The sequence below is a fragment of the Grampus griseus genome (assembly GCF_964374135.1).
Source record: "Grampus griseus genome assembly, chromosome: 1".
Lineage (NCBI taxonomy): Eukaryota > Metazoa > Chordata > Mammalia > Artiodactyla > Delphinidae > Grampus > Grampus griseus.
Window position 1 is genome coordinate 52,141,119 of NC_139017.1, and position 21,072 is coordinate 52,162,190.

The 21,072-nt window shown below is 38.7% G+C and overlaps 1 protein-coding gene across 1 annotated transcript in view; it reads right to left on the reverse strand.

Moving 5' to 3' along the window:
• Positions 1-3,751: 3,751 nt before the first annotated feature.
• F5 (coagulation factor V) overlaps positions 3,752-21,072 on the reverse strand; it is an 87,129-nt gene continuing 69,808 nt past the window's right edge. The window contains exons 17-25 of the mRNA XM_082652016.1: positions 18,992-19,171; positions 17,009-17,125; positions 16,062-16,133; positions 15,137-15,240; positions 14,378-14,533; positions 12,006-12,150; positions 9,515-9,666; positions 6,404-6,586; positions 3,752-4,693 (exon numbers count right to left, since the gene is read on the reverse strand). Coding sequence (XP_082508142.1) covers positions 4,550-4,693; positions 6,404-6,586; positions 9,515-9,666; positions 12,006-12,150; positions 14,378-14,533; positions 15,137-15,240; positions 16,062-16,133; positions 17,009-17,125; positions 18,992-19,171 — 1,253 coding nt within the window. The 3' untranslated portion in view covers positions 3,752-4,549. The remainder of the gene's footprint in view (positions 4,694-6,403; positions 6,587-9,514; positions 9,667-12,005; positions 12,151-14,377; positions 14,534-15,136; positions 15,241-16,061; positions 16,134-17,008; positions 17,126-18,991; positions 19,172-21,072) is intronic.

Sequence of the window (21,072 nt, forward strand, 5' to 3'; positions counted from 1 at the left end):
AAATGAAGAAAACAATAGCAAAGATCAATAAAACTAAAAGCTGGTTCTTTGGGAAAATAAACAAAATTGATAAACCCTTAGCCAGACTCATCAAGAAAAAAAGGGAGAGGACACAAATCAATAAAATTAGAAATGAAAAAGAAGAAGTTACAGCAGACACTGCAGAAATACAAAGCATCCTAAGAGACTACTACAAGCAGCTCTATGCCAATAAAATGGACAACCACGAAGAAATGGACAAATTCTTGGAAAGGTACAATTTTCCAAGAGTGAACCAGGAAGAATTAGAAAATATAAAGAGACCTATCACAAGTAATGAAATTGAAACCATAATTAAAAGTCCAGGACCAGGACCAGATGGCTTCACAGGCAAATTCTATCAAACATCTAGAGAAGAGCTAACACCGATCCTTCTCAAACTCGTCCAATAAATTGCAGGGGAAGAAACACTCCCAAATTCATTCTATGAAGCCACCATCACCCTGATATCAAAACCACAAAAGATATCACAAAAAAAGAAAATTATAGGTCAATATCACTGATGAACATAGATGCAAAAATCCTGAACTAAATACTAGCAAACAGAGTCCAATCATACACCATGATGTATTTAATCATACATCATGGTGTATGATTAAAAGGATCATACACCATGATCAAGTGGGATTTATCCCAGGGATGCAAGCATTCTTCAATATACGCAAATCAATCAATGTGATACACCACATTAACAAATTAAGGAATAAAAACCATATGATCATCTCAATAGATGCAGAAAAAGCTTCTGACAAAATTCAACACCCAATTATGATAAAAAAAACTCTCCAGAAAATGGGCGTAGAGGGAACCTACCTCAACGTAATAAAGGCCATATATGACAAACCCACAGCAAGCATCATACTCAGTGGTGAAAAACTGAAAGCATTTCTGCTAAGATCAGGAACAAGACTCTCACCCTCTTATTCAACATAGTTTTGGAAGTCCTAGCCACAGCAATCCGAGAAGAAAAAGAAGTAAAAGGAATACAAATTGGAAAAGAAGTAAAACTGTCACTGTTTGCCAATGACATGTTACTATACATAGAAAATCCTAAAGATGCCACCAGAAAACTACTAGAACTAATCAGTGAATTTGGTAAGGTTGTAGGATACAAAATTAATGCACAGAAATCTCTTGCATTCCTATACACTAATGATGAAATTTCTGAAAGTGAAATTAAGGAAACACTCCCATTGACCATTGCAACAAAAAGAATAAAATACCTAGGAATAAACCTAAGGAGACAAAAGACTTGTACTCAGAAAACCATAAACACTGATGAAAGAAATCAAAGATGACATAAACAATGGAGAAATATACCATGTTCTTGGTTGGGAAGAATCAATATTGTGAAAATGCCTATACTACCCAAAGCAATCTACAGATTCAATGCAATCCCTTTCAAATTACCAATGGCATTCTTCACAGAATTAGAATTAGAAAAAAAAAAATTACAAGTCATATGGAAACACAAAAGACCCCGAATAGCCAAAGCAATCTTGAGAAAGAAAAATGGAGTTGGAGGAATCAGACTCCCCAACCTCAAACTATACCACAAAGCTACAGTAATCAAGACAGTATGTTACTGGCATAAAAACAGAAATATAGATCAATGGTACAGGATAGAATGCCCAGAGACAAACCCACGCACATATGGGCACCTAATTTACAACAAAGGAGGCAAGAACATACAATGGAGAAAAGACAGCCTCTTCAATAAGTGGTGCTGGGAAAACTGGACAGTTGCATGTAAAAGAATGAAATTAGAACACTACCTAACACCATACACAAAAAGAAACTCCAAATGGATTAAAGACTTAAATGTAAGACCAGACATTATAAAGCTCTTAGAGGAAAACATAGGAAAAACACTCTTTGACATAAACCACAGCAAGATCTTTTTTGACCCACCTCCTAGAGTAATGGAAACAAAAACTAAAATAAACAAATGGGACTTAAAAGCATTTTCACAGCAAAGGAAACCATAAACAAGACAACAAAAAGACAACTCTCAGAATGGGAGAAGATATTTGCAAATGAAACAATGGACAGAGTATTAATCTCCAAAATACACAAACAGCTCATGGAGCTCAATATCAAGAAAACAAACAATCCAGTTAAAAAATGGGCTGAAGACTTAGACATTTCACCAAGGATGATATACAGATGGCCAAGAGGCACATGAAAAGATGCTCAACATTACTAATTATTAGAGAAATGCAAATCAAAACTACAATGAGATATCACCTCATGCTGGTCAGAATGGCAATTATCAACAAATCTAGAAACAATAAATGCTGGAAAGGGGATGGTGAAAAGGGCATCCTCTTGCAGTGTTGATGGGAATGTAAATTGATACAACCTCTATGAAAAAACATATGGAGGTTCCTTAAAAAACTAAAAATAGGACTACCATATGACCTAGCAATCCCACTACTGGGCATATACCCTGAGAAAACCATAATTCAAAAAGAGATATGTACCCCAATGTTCACTGCAACACTGTACAATAGCCAGGACATGGAAACAACTTAAGTGTCCACTGACAGATGAATGTATAAAGAAGATGTGGCACATATATACAATGGCATATTACTCAGCCAGAAAAAGAAACGAAACTGAGTTATTTGTAGTGAGGTGGATGGACCTAGAGACTGTCATACAGAGTGAAATAAGTCAGAAAGAGAAAAATAAATACCATATGCTAACACATATATATCTAATCTAAAAAATAAAATGGTACTGATGAACCTAGTTGCAGGGCAGGAATAAAAAGATAGACATAGAAAATGGACTTGAGGACGTGGGGTGGGAGGGTGAAGCTGAGGCGAAGTGAGAGTAGCATCGACATACACGCACTACTGAATGTAAAATAGTTGGCTGGTGGGAAGCAGCAGCATAGCACAGGGAGATCAGCTCAGTGCTTTGCAATGACCTAGAGGGATGGGATAGGGAGGATGGGAGGGAAGCTCAAGAGGGAGGGGATATGGGGACATGTGTATGCATATGGCTGATTCACTTTGTTGTGCAACAGAAACTAACACAGTATTGTGAAGCAATTATACTCCAATAAAGATCTATTAAAAAAAAAAAAAAGGACTGGCAGCTTCTGCTTCCTACCTCTTGAACACACTTGCTTTTGGGAGCCTGTATCACCCTATAAGAAATCTAGATCACTTGTTGGAGACACCAAGTGAACAGACCACGTGAAGAAGCCATGCAATGAGGAGAGAATCTGAAACTACTTGGAGAGGGACAGAGGACCAGCTTTCCCAACAGTCAGTTGAGCCTCCTGATGACTCTGGCTACAGTCACTGTCTAACTGTAAACTCACTAGAGACCCCAAATGAAGCCAGCAGTAAAACCACCCAGCTGTGCCCAGTCAACCTACAGAATCATGAGAAATAATAAATTGGTGGCTGTTTTAAGCACTAAGTTTTGGGGTGGTTTGTTCCACTAAAATAGATAGCGTCACCAGTGAGTCTCTCCCATGTGACTTAGAGGATACCAGAGGGCTTCTCAGTCTCACAATGTCTGTAAAATTATTAGATACCAAGTTCCCAGGGAAGGGAGTGCTTGAAAGGGGAAGGGAGAGCTGGAGGCTGGGGCCATAAAGAGAAAGGCACTGAGAGAGAATTTCAACTGTTTTCCACTTTGGCCAGGGGCCAGTTCTAGCAAGAACAGCTGCATTTGGGCCAAGGGTTCCACGCTCTTTATTATAGGTATTCACTTTCCTGTAGGTGAGCCTGTGTTTTGAAACAGTGTGCCATGTACTACCGGCTAGAATGAAGCCAAGGTTACATGTTCAGCCATCCCATGGTTATTTTAGATCTGTTCTATTAATGATCCCTAACCCTGAACATCAATATATGCAATCAGTCCCAAGGGAGACCAGGCCAGATTCACAAGTGCAGCGGGACCACTGAAAACATGCTTACTTGTATCTTTACTCGTGGAGGGTCAGAAAAGTCATTATCGTGTCAGTAAGATAGGGTATTTTAAGCACGTGTCGTTTCATGTAGTAAGACTTTTTCTCCCCACTGTCAAGAAAAACAAACCATTGAGAAATACTGTTTGTTTCCTATACTCTTAAATCATAGTTTTTTTTAAAGAAAAATATAGGAATGAAAGTTATCTGGGCTTATAAATGCTTTAAAAGAGTAATATCTCTTTTATTAATGTGTATAGGGTTTGAGAACTATAATGAAGAATGTTAACTACATGAATATTACTTTATATAGCATTTTTAATCAGTGAAAGATAAGCCTTTTCTTGTTGGTTCTTGATATTTTCCCATCTATACTCAAATTAATGCAGAGATAATAGTCATCATCTTACTTAGTGGTTATAAGAAGTTATAAAGGTTTCACATATAAAATTTTATTCTCTAATAGAAAAAAGAGAAATAGTGGAAAAATTTTAATATTTAAAATAGCTCTAAAATACATTGTCCACTCTAAATGGTTTGATATCTTTGAGTCCCTCCTATCTTTTAGAATAATCAATTCTATTAAATATCACAGCCAAAGAGTTCCAGGCGAAGTGCAATGTTTTGATTCCATGTTTTAGGAATGATGCGTATAAACCTGGAAATGATTGGTGGGTTGAAAAAGTTCTTCGCGTGTCCTTTGATATTATTATTTCCTTCAAAAATCTGAAAGCAAAATATGAGAAAATCTTTAAGGATGGCATAATGGGTATAAAAATCTTATACCTGAAAGTAACATAATATTGTATACCAACTGTATTTCAATTTGAAAAACTTATAATTTTTTATCCTTTTAGTTCAAACTGTGGGCATTAATGAACACATACAACAGTATCACAAAGATGATCCTCAATCAATTATGAACTCACACTCCAGACGTACCTCTTTAGTGATATCACCTCATCTGTGATCTGGGAAAAATAAAGAAATCTGATATGGTGCTGTGGGGCAGCCGCAAAAGCATATCTGCCTTTAGCCCCTTTGTAGCTATGTGACTTTGAGCAAATTACTTGTAGTCTCTGATTATCCATTTCCTTATTGGCAAAATGGAGATAATAAAGTTTACCTCATAGAAGTTGTAAAGATTTTAAAGAGTATGTAAACATATGCACGTCTTTATTAAGTGCCAGATAATGGGCACCAATAAATGGTTAGCTATTACTAACTTTTAAAATAAAATACATCATGTATTTTTATTTATCCTTTTTGTCATATGCCCTATATCATCAACTAAACTGTGTTTTAGGTGTGTTTCTGTCATCCCCAGCAAGTTCCCCAAGATTTACACACATCAGAAGCTAAGTCGCTATTTGTTTATAAAAATGATTTTTGCCCTACTATGAGGATATCTTGATACAGTGAGAAATAAACCAAACCAAACCTAACAAATAAACAACCCAGGGGTTTAGAGAGAAAGAGATTCAAATCCATTAACTGAGATTAAGTGCTGAGCCCATGATGAGCATAAATGTCCATCCCCTTCTCCCGTGTTGCCCCTCCTACTGGTTTCAGCCCAATTCCCATTCCTGGAATATTAGGTTCCTCTCCTTAGCTTTGCCTCTGGTAGTATTTTAAAACCGCATAACTAGGAATTTAGGAGTATAATGGAATAGTTCATCTTGCAGGAAATTAGTCTCCTCATCCGGAAGGATAACAATTGTTTGAATAACAATATGACACTGAAAGGTATATGGCCATGGGTATGTATGTGATCAGCCATGAATAACAAGTACATCCAAGCTAATGTTAATATGGTAGAAGGTTTTCTAGACCCCTGTTACAGACTGTATGTTTGTATCCTTCCAAAATTCATATGTTCAAACCCTAATCCTCAATGGGCTGATACGAGGAGGTGGGTCCTTTGGGAGATGATTAGGGCTAGGATGGGGGTAGGGCCCTCATGGCATCTCTGTGTGTGCACGCGCCGAGGAAGGCCATATGAAAGCACAACCAGGAAGACTGCCCTCACTAAAAACCCAACCATGCTGGCACCCTGATCTAGGATTCTAGCCTCCAGAACTGTGAGAAATACGTGTTTTTTGTTTGTCACCCAGTCTATGGTAATTTGTTATACAGTCCAAGCAGGCTGAGATAACCCTTTCACCATCTTTCTCAATCAGAGCTAATTAAACTTCACACCACCCGCTGCTGTTTTGTCCTCATTCTTTTATAGGTGGCTCAGTCAAAGCAGAAAGATAGTGTGCATGGTCCCTGTCCCAAGACCAGCTACTTACAGAGCTAGGACTTAGAAGACTTAAAGAGTGACGCATGTCAGTGCATGCTTATCGAATACAAAGAACTATTTGCAAATTTGAGGTTCTGTTCTCATCATAGCAGTTTTCAAATTGTTTTCTTTTTGCCAAGATACCCCTGTACCTTGTCCACCAACGAGGATTTCTCTCTGTAAGGTTTCCATTCAACTCCCTGGTCACTGTACTGGATGGTGTAGCTCTTCACATACATTTCAGAGGACAGAGACTTGCAACCCTGTGTTACAATCGCTGTTATCTTCTTGATTTTGAGCAGATCAATTTGTAACCACTGATTGTTGTTGTTTGCCTATGAAAATGATTAGAACAATGCATTTGACATTAAAACCTTTGCTTTTTTAGACCAAGATACTCAGAAATGCACTGAGGTGGAAGGATTTCTTTTATGTCTCATCCCTGAGGATTCCCTTTCTCCTAGAATCCTTCCCTGTTCCTTCTTGTTTATTGTCAGCAGGTTTATAAACTTTTGGAATATATCACGCATTGTACAACAGTTACGTGTTTACTTGTGTTCCTTACCCTTTGAGGGCAGGGACTTAGTTTTGTTTTCAGGTGTTCACCACGATGTATGGCACACAGATGGTGCTCAACAAATAAATACATTTTATTTGAGAAAAAGCATTAAATTGCTAAATTACCTGTAAATATTTTTCTCTTAAGCAAGTTTATTTAAATGCTATGGTGATATTACTGAAGAGTTATCTGAGAGAGAATTAGATAGTATCCTCTCCCAATTTAACTGATTTTAGAAAAGCCCCACTTTTCTTTCCATTGCTAATGTCCAATAGGAGAAGTAGTCCAATTTCTTCTTTTCTGATATTTCAAATAAATGTAATATCTGAGAGACCTAATAAAGCGACACCCAGGGCTGGGTGTGGCATAGTAGTTGTCCTGTCTCTGGCCTAACAAAATGCCTAATTTGATGATAGACACTTGGAGAAAGAGAATCAGAAAAGACTAATTGAGTTTTAGAGTAATCTGAGATTAATTTTCATCTTTGGGAGGTTTATCATGCCCCATAGTCTCATTCAATTCTGTATGAAATAATGAATATTGATATATTTTCTCAACATCACTCATATGTGCATGTCTGTATGTGTATATACATATGTATGTATAGCCACATATATATATGTGTGTAGTCACATATGTGTAGTCACATATGTATGTATGTGTGTATGTATATGTGTAGTCACATGTTATTGTATTTTTTAAGCAAATTAATTGAATTAAAATGATTGTATTAGAGAATTTTGGTTAATTTTGTAACACCCTCTAGTGACATCTGGTGGTGTTTTAGTGTGTCTTCAAATCAAGGTTGTACGAGTGATACAGAATGCAGATAGCTAGCTAGGGGAGCTTTGTAAGTGTACATTTTTTTTGGAGGCATCGAAGAGGCAGAGACACTTCAGTCTGCGTGCATACCTGCATATGTCTGGCTTAGATTTTCCACCTCTCTAAAGAAACCCTGTACATGACATTTCATACTATTGAAGGTTAAGTGAAACAAATAGTTTTGACCTAAAATTCCAGATTTAAAATGACAGCTTTAAAAATTAAAATTAGACTTTTATCTTTGCAGCGTTTACTATATCACAAAACTAAGAGCAAATTATATAGAGGGCAAAATTTTTTAAAAGGCTGTAAAATGGAGGGTGGGATGACAAGGTTACACCATGAACAGGTCTAAAGGGGCATCTGGGAAAGAATTGGTTGATACCCTCTCTCTAACTTTTTTTTTTGGGCCGTGCTGCATGGCTTAAAGATCTTAATTCCCCCACCAGGGATCAAACCCAGGCCACTGTCAGTGGAAGCAGAGTCCTAACCACTGGAACGCCAGGGAAGTCCCTTTATTTTAGTTATATTTATTTTATTTTATTTATATTATAGAAATTAAATCAATATAATGTTACACAACATTATTACTTTAACTTCTGTGGGTCTCAGTTCCCCCCTTTGCAAAATTGCAAAATGGGGTGCCTGGGTTGCTTCAAATGGTGCAAGGAGCATAGATCTGTCTATCCGCAGAGTGGGATTCCTGATTCTGCCACCAGGCTAAGCTAAAATTATTTAACCTCTTTTGCGTTTGGACTTAAAAGGAAAATATGGACCAGATACTTTGTAAAACCCTTTGCCTTTCTAACATTCTGTGATTCTGTGATGATCCAGAAATGAGTCTCAAAGCACAGACATAGTTGCCCAAGACTCTCTGTATTGGGCCCAGATAGTCTCTTCTATTTGCTCCCCTTGCATCACACCATTCCCTCCTCCTTTATCTGGTGGCTTGATTTAAGATTAGGACGTGGGATTCTATACAGGGTCCAGGGAATTGGAGTGTAGCTTCCTTAAGGGAGGGAGTTAGGAGGACAGAAAACAGGGAACCTGGATTAAGTTGATTGACTGGACTGTTCTGATTTCTGATGCCATTCAGATTTTTCAGGTCAGTCGAAGAATGAAATAAATATGAGTCAATTATTAATAGTTACCCTAGAACTAAAAGTTACCTTAATTACTCAATGGGCTAATATCAAGGGCAATATAACTCTCTGCGAGATGTTTACAAAACTTAGATCACATATTTATAAACCTGGTTTTGCAGCATCTTATCAGGCTGCCAATTATCAAAAGGAATGTTACAAAGTTCTGAGAAAATGAGAACAAAACAATTTAAATGACACTCTTAAGAAAATGAAAAATATTGCTAAATTCTGGAGAGAGCAAAAAGAAGACAAGATGTTGCAAATCTAAGTCATTTATCCCTAATGGAAGTTGTCTCGATCAGGAGTTGGCAAACTACAGCCCAAGGCCAAACCTGGCCTACTGCCTGCTTTTGTAAATAAGGTTTTATTGGAATACAGCCATGTTCATGCATTTACATATTGTTGACGGCTGCTTCCCTGCAACAGTGGCAGAGTTGAGTAGTTATGACAGAGAATGTATGTCTCACAAAGGCTAAAATATTATCTGGCCCTTTGCAGAAAAATTTTGCCCACCCCTAGTCTAAATCAAGACCACAGAGATGATAACTTCTCTCCGAGCCAAAGTTCGAGCTAAAGCTATCAAGACAGCACACAGCCAAGTTCTCAGACCTAGGATCATAATCTGCAGAAGCAGGAGATGATACTCTGGCTTCCCAGGGCCCCCATGTTCCCTGTAGTGAGGGCCTATGCTTTCTTCTGAAAGGCTGAGAGAATTCCATTTGCAGGGGACATTTCACCTTGGCTTGCCAGGCATTCACACGGCCCTGGGCATTAAGGCGGGCAAGGAAGGGTTCCCAGTAATCTCCCCACCAAGAGTTTTTAATTGAGGAAGCTGTGATTTGCTTGTTTTCTATCTTTCCACTTTCCATACCCAGCGGTGTGGAGCATCCTGTCAAGAAAAAAGTAACGTGATTAATTATATATCATGATATTCCTTGCATGGCATTTTGTACTTCAGAGGAGACAAGAAATAATATTACTGCTAAGTAATGACAAAAACAACCATCACAGCAATGAACATTTATTGTCCAAGTGCTAAACCCTGTTTTCAGGCTTCACACATATTACTTAATGCTCTTAAATATCTCCATTTTACGAACGAGAAAACAAAAGCACAGCAAGAAAAAGTAACTTGACTAAAATAATACTGCTAGAAGAATCAGAAACTAGCTTTGAGCCTAGGCAGTCTGACATCAAATACCATGTTCTAAACATCTAAACTCATTTCCCTCCTTCAGTGAGTCATGGAAACTTTGCTCTTTGCTTTGAGGTAGACAATACTCCTAAAGTATCTATGTGTATAAAAACATACTCTATTTCTTCCAACAAAAGCTACAAAGAAGAAGTTATAGGGGACCTTGGTAGTCACATTTAATATTTTATTTCCAACCCTTTGAGGGTGATGCATGGGATACACCCTTCAGAATTTTGCCAAGGCATGAATTTGAATGTCACAGGCAACAAAGCTGATCTGTGAGTGTAAGAAACATATCTAGTGAGTGAGCCCAGCTGACTGCCCATCATCATCATCTTTGTGACACTTTGTTCTTGCTAGCAAATCATGCAGACATTTTCTTGAAGTGATACCTTACTTTCTTCATGAAAAAAAGGCTTCAGAGAAGAAAGCTTACTGCTAATACTAATTATATAAACATCAAGAAAGTGAAGAGATCTTAGAAAGTAATACTTCTTGTATAGAAAATAGAGGTTTTAAATAGACTAACATTGTTGAATGTCACATTTTAGGGTAGCTTGACTCTATGACCTGAACAAACTACCAGTTACATCGCATACCATATGGAAAGAAAAACGATAATGACTTATAGAGCTGTTTCAGGTTTTCCTGCCTGATCAAAATTTGCAATTTTTTTCTGATGTGGACCATTTTTAAAGTCTTTACTGAATTTGTTACAATACTGCTTCTGTTTAATGTTTTGGTTTTTTGGCCATGAGGCATGTGGGATCTTAACTCCCCACCAGGGATCGAACATGCACCCCCTGCGTTGGAAGGCGAAGTCTTAACCACTGGACTGCCAGAGAAATCCCCCAAATTTGCATTTTATGTGGAAGATGTTACATAGCATTGCTATCTGAACATTGGCAAAAATGCCCATTTCCATGTCCCTCATGAATATCAAGAGTTTATTGTACTGTTATCTGCTTACAAGTTTCTTATCAGCTGATAAGAAACTTATTCCAAGGTTCAGCTTTCTCCACTGTAAGCCATGGTTTCTTCCTTCTACCCTGAGAGAAGGCACTGTAGCTCCCCAACAGATGTGCCACAGCAAGTTTTAGGTGTGCCTGTATGTGTGTGTGTGTATATATATATATATATATACACACACGTATATACATATATATTGTATAAATATGTCTTTATTTTGCCTTCCTTGTTGAAGAATATTTTTGCTGGACAGGTGTGCCTGTATATTGATCTCCCTCCCCCCTCAGCCCTTGAGCAGCTAGGTGGTGCCTAGATCAGCTAAGCCCAGGGTGGATTGCTTCAACCTTTTACCCCAGACTGTGAGACAGGTATTATATTTTATATGTGCTTTGAAGTGAAAAAATTTGGAAAGCACCACTTTAAGAGTCAGAGAAGAAGAAGAGTTGATAAAATCCTTAAGCATCTTGTTATATAGGGTAGAATTTTATTATGGCCATTTATGATTATCTAGATTTATTTATACCACAGGTCACATTACATCCCCTGAAAAATAGAAGCTTACATAGAAAAGGCTTGGATACCTACATAGAGTGTGAAACAGAATACAGAGTTCAAGGAAGGTTTCAGGAAGTTGGGAGGCAGATGTATATTTCAAAAACATTCACTGAACACCTAATATATGCCAGTAATGTTGCTAGATACTTTTATTACATTAAAGTCTGAGTGACCTGGCTGGAAGACTTTGGAAGAGTCAGACCTAGTTTGACTCTCAGTTCTTATTGAAAATGGGCTGATGGAGGTCGTTCTTCGCTAGGGCCCTTCTTTCAAGGGTCAAGGCAGTGTCCATATGATCCAGGAGTTCTTCAGAGAGCCTGCCCTCTGGCTGGCAGAACCAGTCTCAGTCTAGATCACAATGAGAGTTTACCTGAGTGGAACCTCTGTTTCACAAAGGATTTTCTAGGAGCCTAAGTGAAGAGAACTAAACATTCTACCCATTCTCCCATACCCCCCAAATCTTGATTTTCTGAGTGGCAGCTAGAAAACAATGCATCTGTGTTCCTTACCGTTAACCTCGCAACCTTGCAGCTCCAATCGAAGGGCAGGTTTGTTATAGGAGTTAGTTGGAGAGATTCTAATATATCTAGCCACAACCGGTGGGTCAAACTGATTCTCTTTTATTGTAGAGGCATCCGAATTGCCATTAAAATACTAGAGGAAGAGAGGAAAATTTAGTTATATAACAATTCTCTATAAGGTGATTTTATAATAAAATTTTCATCCAATTTAATATGGTAATATTAAGTTTTCATGTAGCCCGAATCAAATTAATTTGGTCTTAAAAGATACCTGGGAATACTTCCACTTCAGGAAGATGGTATAAGCACAACTGAAAGCATAAAAAGACTCTGAAAGGTGGAGAAAAGGCAGACTGGCTAGGGTTCTCAGGACCCAAGGAACAACACAGTGGTGAGTCCCCTGGGTTTTCTTTTTACTGCATATACAGACTTATAAGTAAAGAAGCCAGGAACCAGGAAACACGAATAGGTGCAGACAAAAAAAAAAAAAAAAAAAAAGCCAGCAAAAGCCTTCTTTCTCTAGCCTCAGGACCAGAAAAGAGCAGTCTAACGAGACAGAAAACTTTTAGATAACAATTATTCTACTTCAAGCCAAACATCATAGAATAGAAAACACTGTGGCCCCTTCCCTACCCACAGAAGCAAAGGCCAACTGGGGAGCCTAGACTTCCATGCTCATGAGACTGTAAGGAGGCACCCCAACACCCTGACTGGGTTTGTGTCAGAGAAAGCCAAATAGAGACCCAGGATCTTCATCTCTTCCAGCTTCTAATAAGGCTCCCACTCCTGCAGTGTCAGTGGATACCATCCCATCCCCCACCAGCAGCAAAGAGAAGGGGTCCCAGCTCAGGTGTCAACAGAGGAGGCCACGTAGGGAATGGACTTTGACCTCTACCTGGCTGTAAAGAGGCTGTGCCCCATCCCATTTCCCTGCCAGAACAGTGTCAGGAAGAGCCAACTAAAACAAAAGAGCGGATATCAGGAATATTGAAAACAGAAAAGCAATAGATAACAGCAGTGAAACAAAGGGCCAGTTATTCGAAAAGATCTTTAAAAATTGGCAAATCTCTAGCAAGACTGACAAAGCAAAAAGAGAAGAGATGCAAATTACCAATATCATAAATGGAATAGGCAATATCACTACAGACCCTGCAGACATCAAAAGGATAATAAGAGAATACTACAAAAAACTCTTACACATAAATTTAACAACTTAGAGGAAATGGACCAATTGACTGAAAAAACACAAACTATCCAAATTCACCCCTATGAAATAGGTAATTTGAAGAGCCTGTAACTATTAAATAAATTGAATTTGTAATTTTTAAATTCCCAGAAAACAAATCTCCAGGTCCACCTGGTTTTGCTGGTGAATTATACCAAATGTTTAAAGAATTAACACCAATACTAGATTATCTCTTCCAGAAAACAGAATAGAAGAGCACACTACCTAATTTATTTTATGAAGCTAGTATTACTCTGATATTAAAACAAAAAGGACAGTATAAACAAATAAAACTACACACAAATATCCCTCATGAACATAGATGCAAAAATCTTTAAACTATGGACTTTAACTGTAATTTGTGTACTGTCACCAATACTGATTGGTAAGAACCATAATTTAAGATTTTCATGATCTATTCTAAGGTATAGTGCAAATAATTTATTATTAGAAATAACTAAATGATAACATAGAAGATAGTAACATAGTAAATGATTTACAGAAAAAATGAAAATGATTCAAGGTTATCAGTGTAATAATGGTGGACTGACTCCTTGCATTCAGATAGCTTTCTTTGAAGAGGGGGGTGAGGGAGAAGGGGAAGAATTAGGACTGGTATAATTGGGTCATTGAGAATAAACAGGCTGAGCCCCTGGACGATCCAACAGGGGAAAGTCACTCCTCAGGCATGGCAGCAAAAAAAAAAATGTGAGAATCACACTGCCTCAGAGCATTACTGGTATTAACACTATTATTTCCTTCAGTTACACTGAAATAGAGAACAAAATAAAATGTAAGAGTCAGTAAAATCAAAACTCTTGGTGGCCCATTTTTAGCATGAGCTCTTTAAGGCACAAGACCAGATATTCTACTGTACTGCATATCACCTGCCAATCTGAGAAGTCTGGGTATTTAGTTTGATTATAAAGAGATTTTTTTTTCAAGTTTTATGAAGTTTTGGAATTTCAGAAGTCAAGCTTATCCCTTTAATTTGTAATACATATATACACCTCATTTTACCACTTTCCTCCATAAGACACTAAGAAAGCCGTTTGTATTTATAACACCCAGAAAGGTATTTTTAAAAAAGATATAATAACCCTAGGCTCGGGAAGAAACAACAATGCACACAGACCATCACGTTCCTAGTGCTGTTTCCTTTGAAGATCCGCCAGTTTGTCCGGTCAGAGCTGTAAGCCACAAAGAACTCGGTGGTGTAGTAAGACTTCAGGTAGTGTTTGGCACCTTGGGTCTGGATCCCTGTGAACAGGACTTCCCTTTGCATGTCTACCTGCAATATAGAAAAGCCATTAAGCAGAAGCATCCTTGTCAACAAGTCACACACTGCCTTAATTCATTGTACAACTAACCTTCTTTAGAAAAAAAGAACCAACACCTAACAAACTAATAAAATGGCTAGGGGCAATCCGTATTTGAGCACAGCGTACCTGAACTTGAATCCAAACTCAACCACTCCCTAGTGTATGTGACATTGGGAAGTTAGTTAATCCCTCTGTGCATTAGGTTTTTTTTTATCTGTAAAATGGGATATTACTAGAAATAACCTCATAGGGTTCATTTTGAGTATGTAAAGTACTTAGAATGGTGCCTAGCACCTAGTAATTGTCATTTCCCCTAACAACATTGCAAGAACAACAAGAAGAAATTATTAAATCACTGTCATTTTTATTATTACAGGGAATCCCCTGGCAGACCAGTGGTTAAGACACTGCACTTGCATTACCGAGGGCCTGGGTTCAATCCCTGGTCAGGGAACTAATATCCCACAATCCGTGTAGCGCTGCCAAAAAACAAAAACAAAACCCCCACATTTTTACTATTAACAGTAGCAGTAAATATTATCAGGTTAATATATCAGGTTAATAAGATATACCTGGATCCAAGGTTTAGGGTTAAATTCTACTGCAAGTTTTTCTGCGATCCAAGCGTTATATGATCCACCATTGTTCAGTCTTGCTAATTTGGGTTCCCAATAACCTAAATCCAAAGGAAGAAAAAAATTTATTCTGAATTAAAAAAAAAAAAAAACATCTAGCAATTTCTCAAGTGAGTTTAGTCCCAGTGGAAAACCAGATTCCTCAAGGAACTTCTGTTGCAATTAGGAGACCAGGTCATTGACACGGGCCTCAGCTACTAAGTCAGTCCCTGATTATGAAATCTTGGTTTCGGGCCTGTGCTTGGACAGCTGTCAACTACCACCCACCCCCTTTACTGCATATAGGTCACATTTATTTTTTCTCAGTTATGTTTGTATGGTTTCTGCCTAGTGTGCCTGCCTAACAGAAAGACATGGGAGGAATTTATGGGAGCCTCATGATCCCTTACAATTGACCTTCTGATGTTGGAAAGAGTTTGAGGCAGAGAGAGGAAACTTAGGAGGAGTTCCTGATGCACAGTGGGTGAACAAAAAGTTTCTTGAACAGATGCATGGTTGATGCAGCAAAGGGCTCTATTAATGGGGATTTTAATACCTGGCCTATAAGACCCTGTGAATCTGGCTAGAATATTTCACGGGTTAGTTCCATTGACATCTTACATTCTACAAAACAGAGTAATGAGTAATTTCTGCTTAGAAGATACATATAACAAAGTAAAATTTCCACAGTTAGAGATTATACCTCTAGTGGGTCAGTAATTAGAGATTTTACTGCTGTTTTACTATGTTGTGGTAGAGAAAAGCCTAGAGAGGAGCAATGGCCCATGGATTCAATAGGCAGCGTTGTCATGTACAGTTTTGCGGGCCGTATACAGCACAATTGTAGGAGGTGCCTTTTACAGGCTATGATGCTACTACTTACCCCAAAACTCAGAAGCCTTGATCTGTGAATCAGCTATGAGACCAGTGCTTAGTCCCATTGGCATTTTACAGTCTACAAAAAAATAGAGCAATGAATAATTTTTGCTTAGAGAGTATATATAATAAAGTAAAATCTCTATGGCTGTAGATTATACCTCTAGTGGGTCAGTAATTAGATGTTTTCACCTACCTGTGTGGCACTGACTTAAATATGTCTGACCATAAAATCGTAAATGTACTAGCAAGAACTGGTCCTTTCATAGAAATTAAAATTAGTGATGCCCTAGTGGAAAACAACTTATCCTGAAATGCAAATACTTTTTAAATTGATTTCCATCTGTTTGTATCTTAAAATAAGCCATTTTACAATATTAAGTACTATCCCTCATAAGACTATGTTCTCAAAAGTTGACCTGAAAGTTACAATGTTATTTATATACTGATCAAAGAAGGGAATACTAGCCACTGAACTATCTGGATGTTGACACAGTGCTTGGTACAACAGGTGCTTAATAAATGCTGGCTTGCTGGCTGGCTGGCTGGTTGGATGGACAGACGGATGGACAGAAGTGTTTCTTGAATACTGAAATGCCAAGTTCAGTGACTATCTCGGTCACAGTTGAATTCCTGGTTTCTCTCCCCTCCTCTACTCTGGGAGTCTGGAGAATTTCTTATGTTCACTTCCCCATGGATCACAAATCATGAAGGAGGATGCTTTATATTAGTTCCTCAAATGAGGGGAATGCCTTTGGTTTGAACCATTTGGCTTAAAACTGATGTTTGCAGTATAGTCAGACTATAGGTCAGAATAAAAGAAATTACTGCTACAGATTATGCCTCTGTTATGTCAGAGTTCTCAGAGTTGAATATTTCCAATCTAAAAATTGGTAATATTCTAGGGACAGGCACTCTCCTGCTAAAAAAAATAATGTGGCTCTTGGATGATACCTCTGTCTATGATGAGAAATGGCGTTTGCATCCCTGCTCTCTGGTTTTCTCCAACTTCTGTGTCTAGGAGCCACCAGCCAGGTTTTGATGCCTTCATTTCAAGAGTTTTAAATGAACCTAAAATAGAGAGTAAAGGACAACATTGCATACACAAAGATTAACAGGTTAACGTTGGTTGACCACTACCAAAGAATCCTAAAATCCCTGAGTTGCAAGTGGTTTAGAATATAACTTAAGAGTTACCCATTTCTCTTTAGGCAGGACTACAGGTGTAACAAAGAGATCAAAACAAAACAACAATGACATCACACACACAAACTTACTAAAAATAAATTGCCCTGGGACTTAAAAAAATCTCCAGCACCCCTTACTAGAAAGAAACTTTCATTTATCTAAATATAATGTTACAAGCTAACCCATATATAATACAGCTTATCAAAGCAACCTTGAATGATATGTCATTGGGCCTCAAAAATACTGTACATGTTTCCTTTCTCTCTCTTCATTTCTCTAGTGTTTCTTTTTTATCTGAGAAAATTAAAATAAAACATCCTTCCCCCATGTTTCAATTTTTCTATAAAGTTTACATTTTAGAGAGAGATGTACAAAAATTGTTTCAGAAAATCACTGAAAGAGTGAGATTTCTGAAATCTCTGATTATCCATTCTGGTATTTAACATTACCTACCGCCAGTTAATACTTAAATTCTGCTGACTATATGTGACCATTTCCTAGATTGTGAGTAAAAAGTAATAGCTGATGGTCATCCTCCTCAAACACGCTAAAAAAAGACCTCCAGCCTTCTACTCTCTAATGCAGATATTAGGTATGAAGATTTAGGTGGGTCAGCGAACCCCAGCTTCTCACGCGCAGGCTCATGGAAAGGATGACTGATCTGGTAACAGTTGGTGAAAAGTTAGGAGTGAGTTTGACCTAATCCTTTCTGCCCCTGATTTTAACAGAGTGGGTCTTTATAGCTTCGTTAATGAGAAACTGGCATGTTTCAAACAAACAAGGACCCTGTTTACCCCATCCTTAACTAAATCGGGCTCGTTTGGACTTGGGTGCCTACATCTGAGGCTGATTCACACAGCAACCTCCCCACCCAAAGTCAAAGGACTGCCCTGACTAGCTTCTCAGATGGCATTTATGGAAGGTAGGCTGCTTGTTTAAAATGCAAAAAAAATGTTAAAAATCCTGAGCCCCTGCCCAAGTTCTATCAGATCAAAATCTCTGAGAGCAAAATCTCTCCTTAGCATCTGTGTTTTAACCAGCTTTGTAAATTTGTATTATGCCCACTGCAGTTTGAAGATCAACGGCATCTAGCACTTACACCTCCACTCAACACACCTACGATACACACCTACAAACAACTCACTGGCACGTAAAAATCCTTTTTGATGATTGTAGTTTGTTAAACCTTATCATTATTTTGCATATGAAAAGCTTTAAATACCTTTATTATTCTTTAGCTTTTATAATCATTTAAAAATATATTTTTCCCCTCATGAGTCAGTTTAAGATTCAGATTCCTACAGTCACTTGCCCAAAGATATCAGGGTGATAGAGTGAGGAGTAGAATTCAAGAACCCCGAAATCCTGGTAAGTTTCTGATCTCCGCCCAACGGAAAGCTTTAGCTGCCTGAACCTCGTGGGATTCATTTTGGAATCTGCTTTAGACCTGGCCTGCGTGACACATCATGGCTTGGAAGAATCTGCAGTAGACAGAGCATCTCTGTAGAAGAAAGCTGGGCACATTTAGTCTGTGTGGTGCTACAAACAGTGCAGACATTTAGCTGGCTCTTCTGTATTCTGCATGCAGGTTTAGAATATGGCTTTGCCCAGGATCCATGCCAGAGCCCATGCTTTAACCCCTTTGGAAGGAGATGCACAAGGAGGGAATAAGGAAGAGTTACAGACGCTAAGATTGTCTGCTCTCGCCATTTTGTCACAGGGACCTCTTTTCATTGTCGAGATCTTTACCAGGCAGAAGAGGCCAGACCCCTAACTGGTGCTGTTGAGTGCCATTTTCCAGCAAGGTCTGGCCATGAAAGTGAACCACATGAATGTCCTGGGAGCCGCCTACGTTCAGCAGGTGCCACCTCACCCACTCTTGCTCATACATTCTCAGGCCAGGCAAGTTGTAGATCATCCCATTGATGGCTGAAAAGACAGAGAGTTGCAATCAGTCAAAAATCTGTGAACATCAGGAAAGAGGAAATATGAGGCCTTCCGCTCACCACCCATCTTCTTTATTACTCTGCATGCCCAATCCCACCCAGACATAGTAAGGGGCCCCCTATATGTCATAATATCAGTAAGAGGCTGAAACAGAGCCACCTTTTCCTTCTTACACCAGCCTACTGCAGAAGTGTGGGTGAGTACCCTTTCCAATCAGTTTATCACTCTTTTCCCCAGATTTACACTTTTCCTGTTCTGTGCTTTATCCATTTATTCTTTATATTTGTAGTATGAATTTTCCTAGGCTACGAAAAGGGTAAGGACTAATGTGGGCAGATAAGTGAACTCTAGTCATTAGAGGAAAGAGGGTAAGTGAGGGGATATGCAGTGTATCACTCTAAGGCCTCCTAAATTCAGAGATAGTTCCAGGCAAAATTAGGAAGTCGGTTTAAAAAAAAAAAAAAAAGTTTATTTATTTATTATTTTTGGCTGCGTTGGGTCTTCATTGTTGGGTCTTCGTTGCTGCACGCAGGCTTTCTCTAGTTGCGGCGAGCAGGGGCTACTCTTCGTTGTGGTGCGTGGGCTCCTCATTGCAGTGGCTTCTCTTGTTGCAGAGTTCGGGCTCTAGGCACGCAAGCTTCAGTAGTTGTGGCAAGCAGGCTCAGTAGTTGTGGCGCATGGGCTTAGTCGCTCCGCAGCATGAGGAATCTTCCCGGACCAAGGCTCAAATCCGTGTCCCCTGCATTGGCAGGCGGATTCTTAACCACTGCACCACGAGGGAAGCCCAGGAAGTTGGCCTTTATCTTTGTTATACCCACCAGCCTTAGACATTCATGTTTATTCTCTTGTTTGTCTGATTGCTCCTCCGCCCCCTTCCCAGCTTGGATGTCTAGGGTTCTCAGACTTTATCAACTCTCTCCTTACTGAAATATGTGTGTTTTAAGCATCTGATAAACTTGATCACCTTAACAAATGAATGCATACAAAATTTTAATGATAAAGCTTAATGCTACCACGAACTTAATTGGGACTGAAGTGAGGGAAGTTTTGGTGGTGGTGGTGGCTGTTGTTTATTCTTCTAAAGTTAAAGGGACTACTGTGGAATTTCAGGAACCAGGCAAGTGAATTTTTGGAGGGAGAAGAGTTGAGATCATTTTGGCTCTCTTAAAATTATATCAGATATGAAAGCACCTGTCTAGATACTCATAACACCAGCCTCACCTCCTCATCTTAGTTTCTATGTAAGAAATAGATCTCCTAGAAGTAAAAGGTATCTCCAGTGGTTATTAGGTCAGCATTGCTAAACCATTACATCAGGATACAAAAGTGAAGATGCTCAGCAGAGTAGGCACTCAGTAAACATTAGATAAATTGAGCTGAGTGAATAAAGTTCATTTGTTTACTAATCCAACACATATTTACTCAGTGTATACTGCAGAGGCCAGGCATAGGTGGTCTGCTTATCAAATACCCTGATAAGTTCTACAGTGGAAGATTACCAAATTACAGAGATTTAGACGACAATACATTTAAAACTCAAACTATACTGGATGCATTTTACGCTTTCTTTGAAGAATCAGGAAGCAGGGCCTCGAGGGTACTCAGCAAGTAAACGGCATGGCTACGAAATGGGCCTGTCTGATTCTGCAGTCTGTACTTTCCACTAGGTTGAGAGATTTTCAGAGGATGTGCTTCCTACCCATGAGACCAAGCACCCTGGGCTGAAAGGCCTAGAGATTATAGGAGAAGAGAAAAGAAAGCTCTGCTTGGAGTCTGTGGGGCAGCTCTCAACTGACTCTATTCTAGACTAATAGAATTTCTTAACCTTGTGTGATAAGCAGAGTCCAGAGGGTGGGGTTTTGGAGCAGATTGTAAATCATATT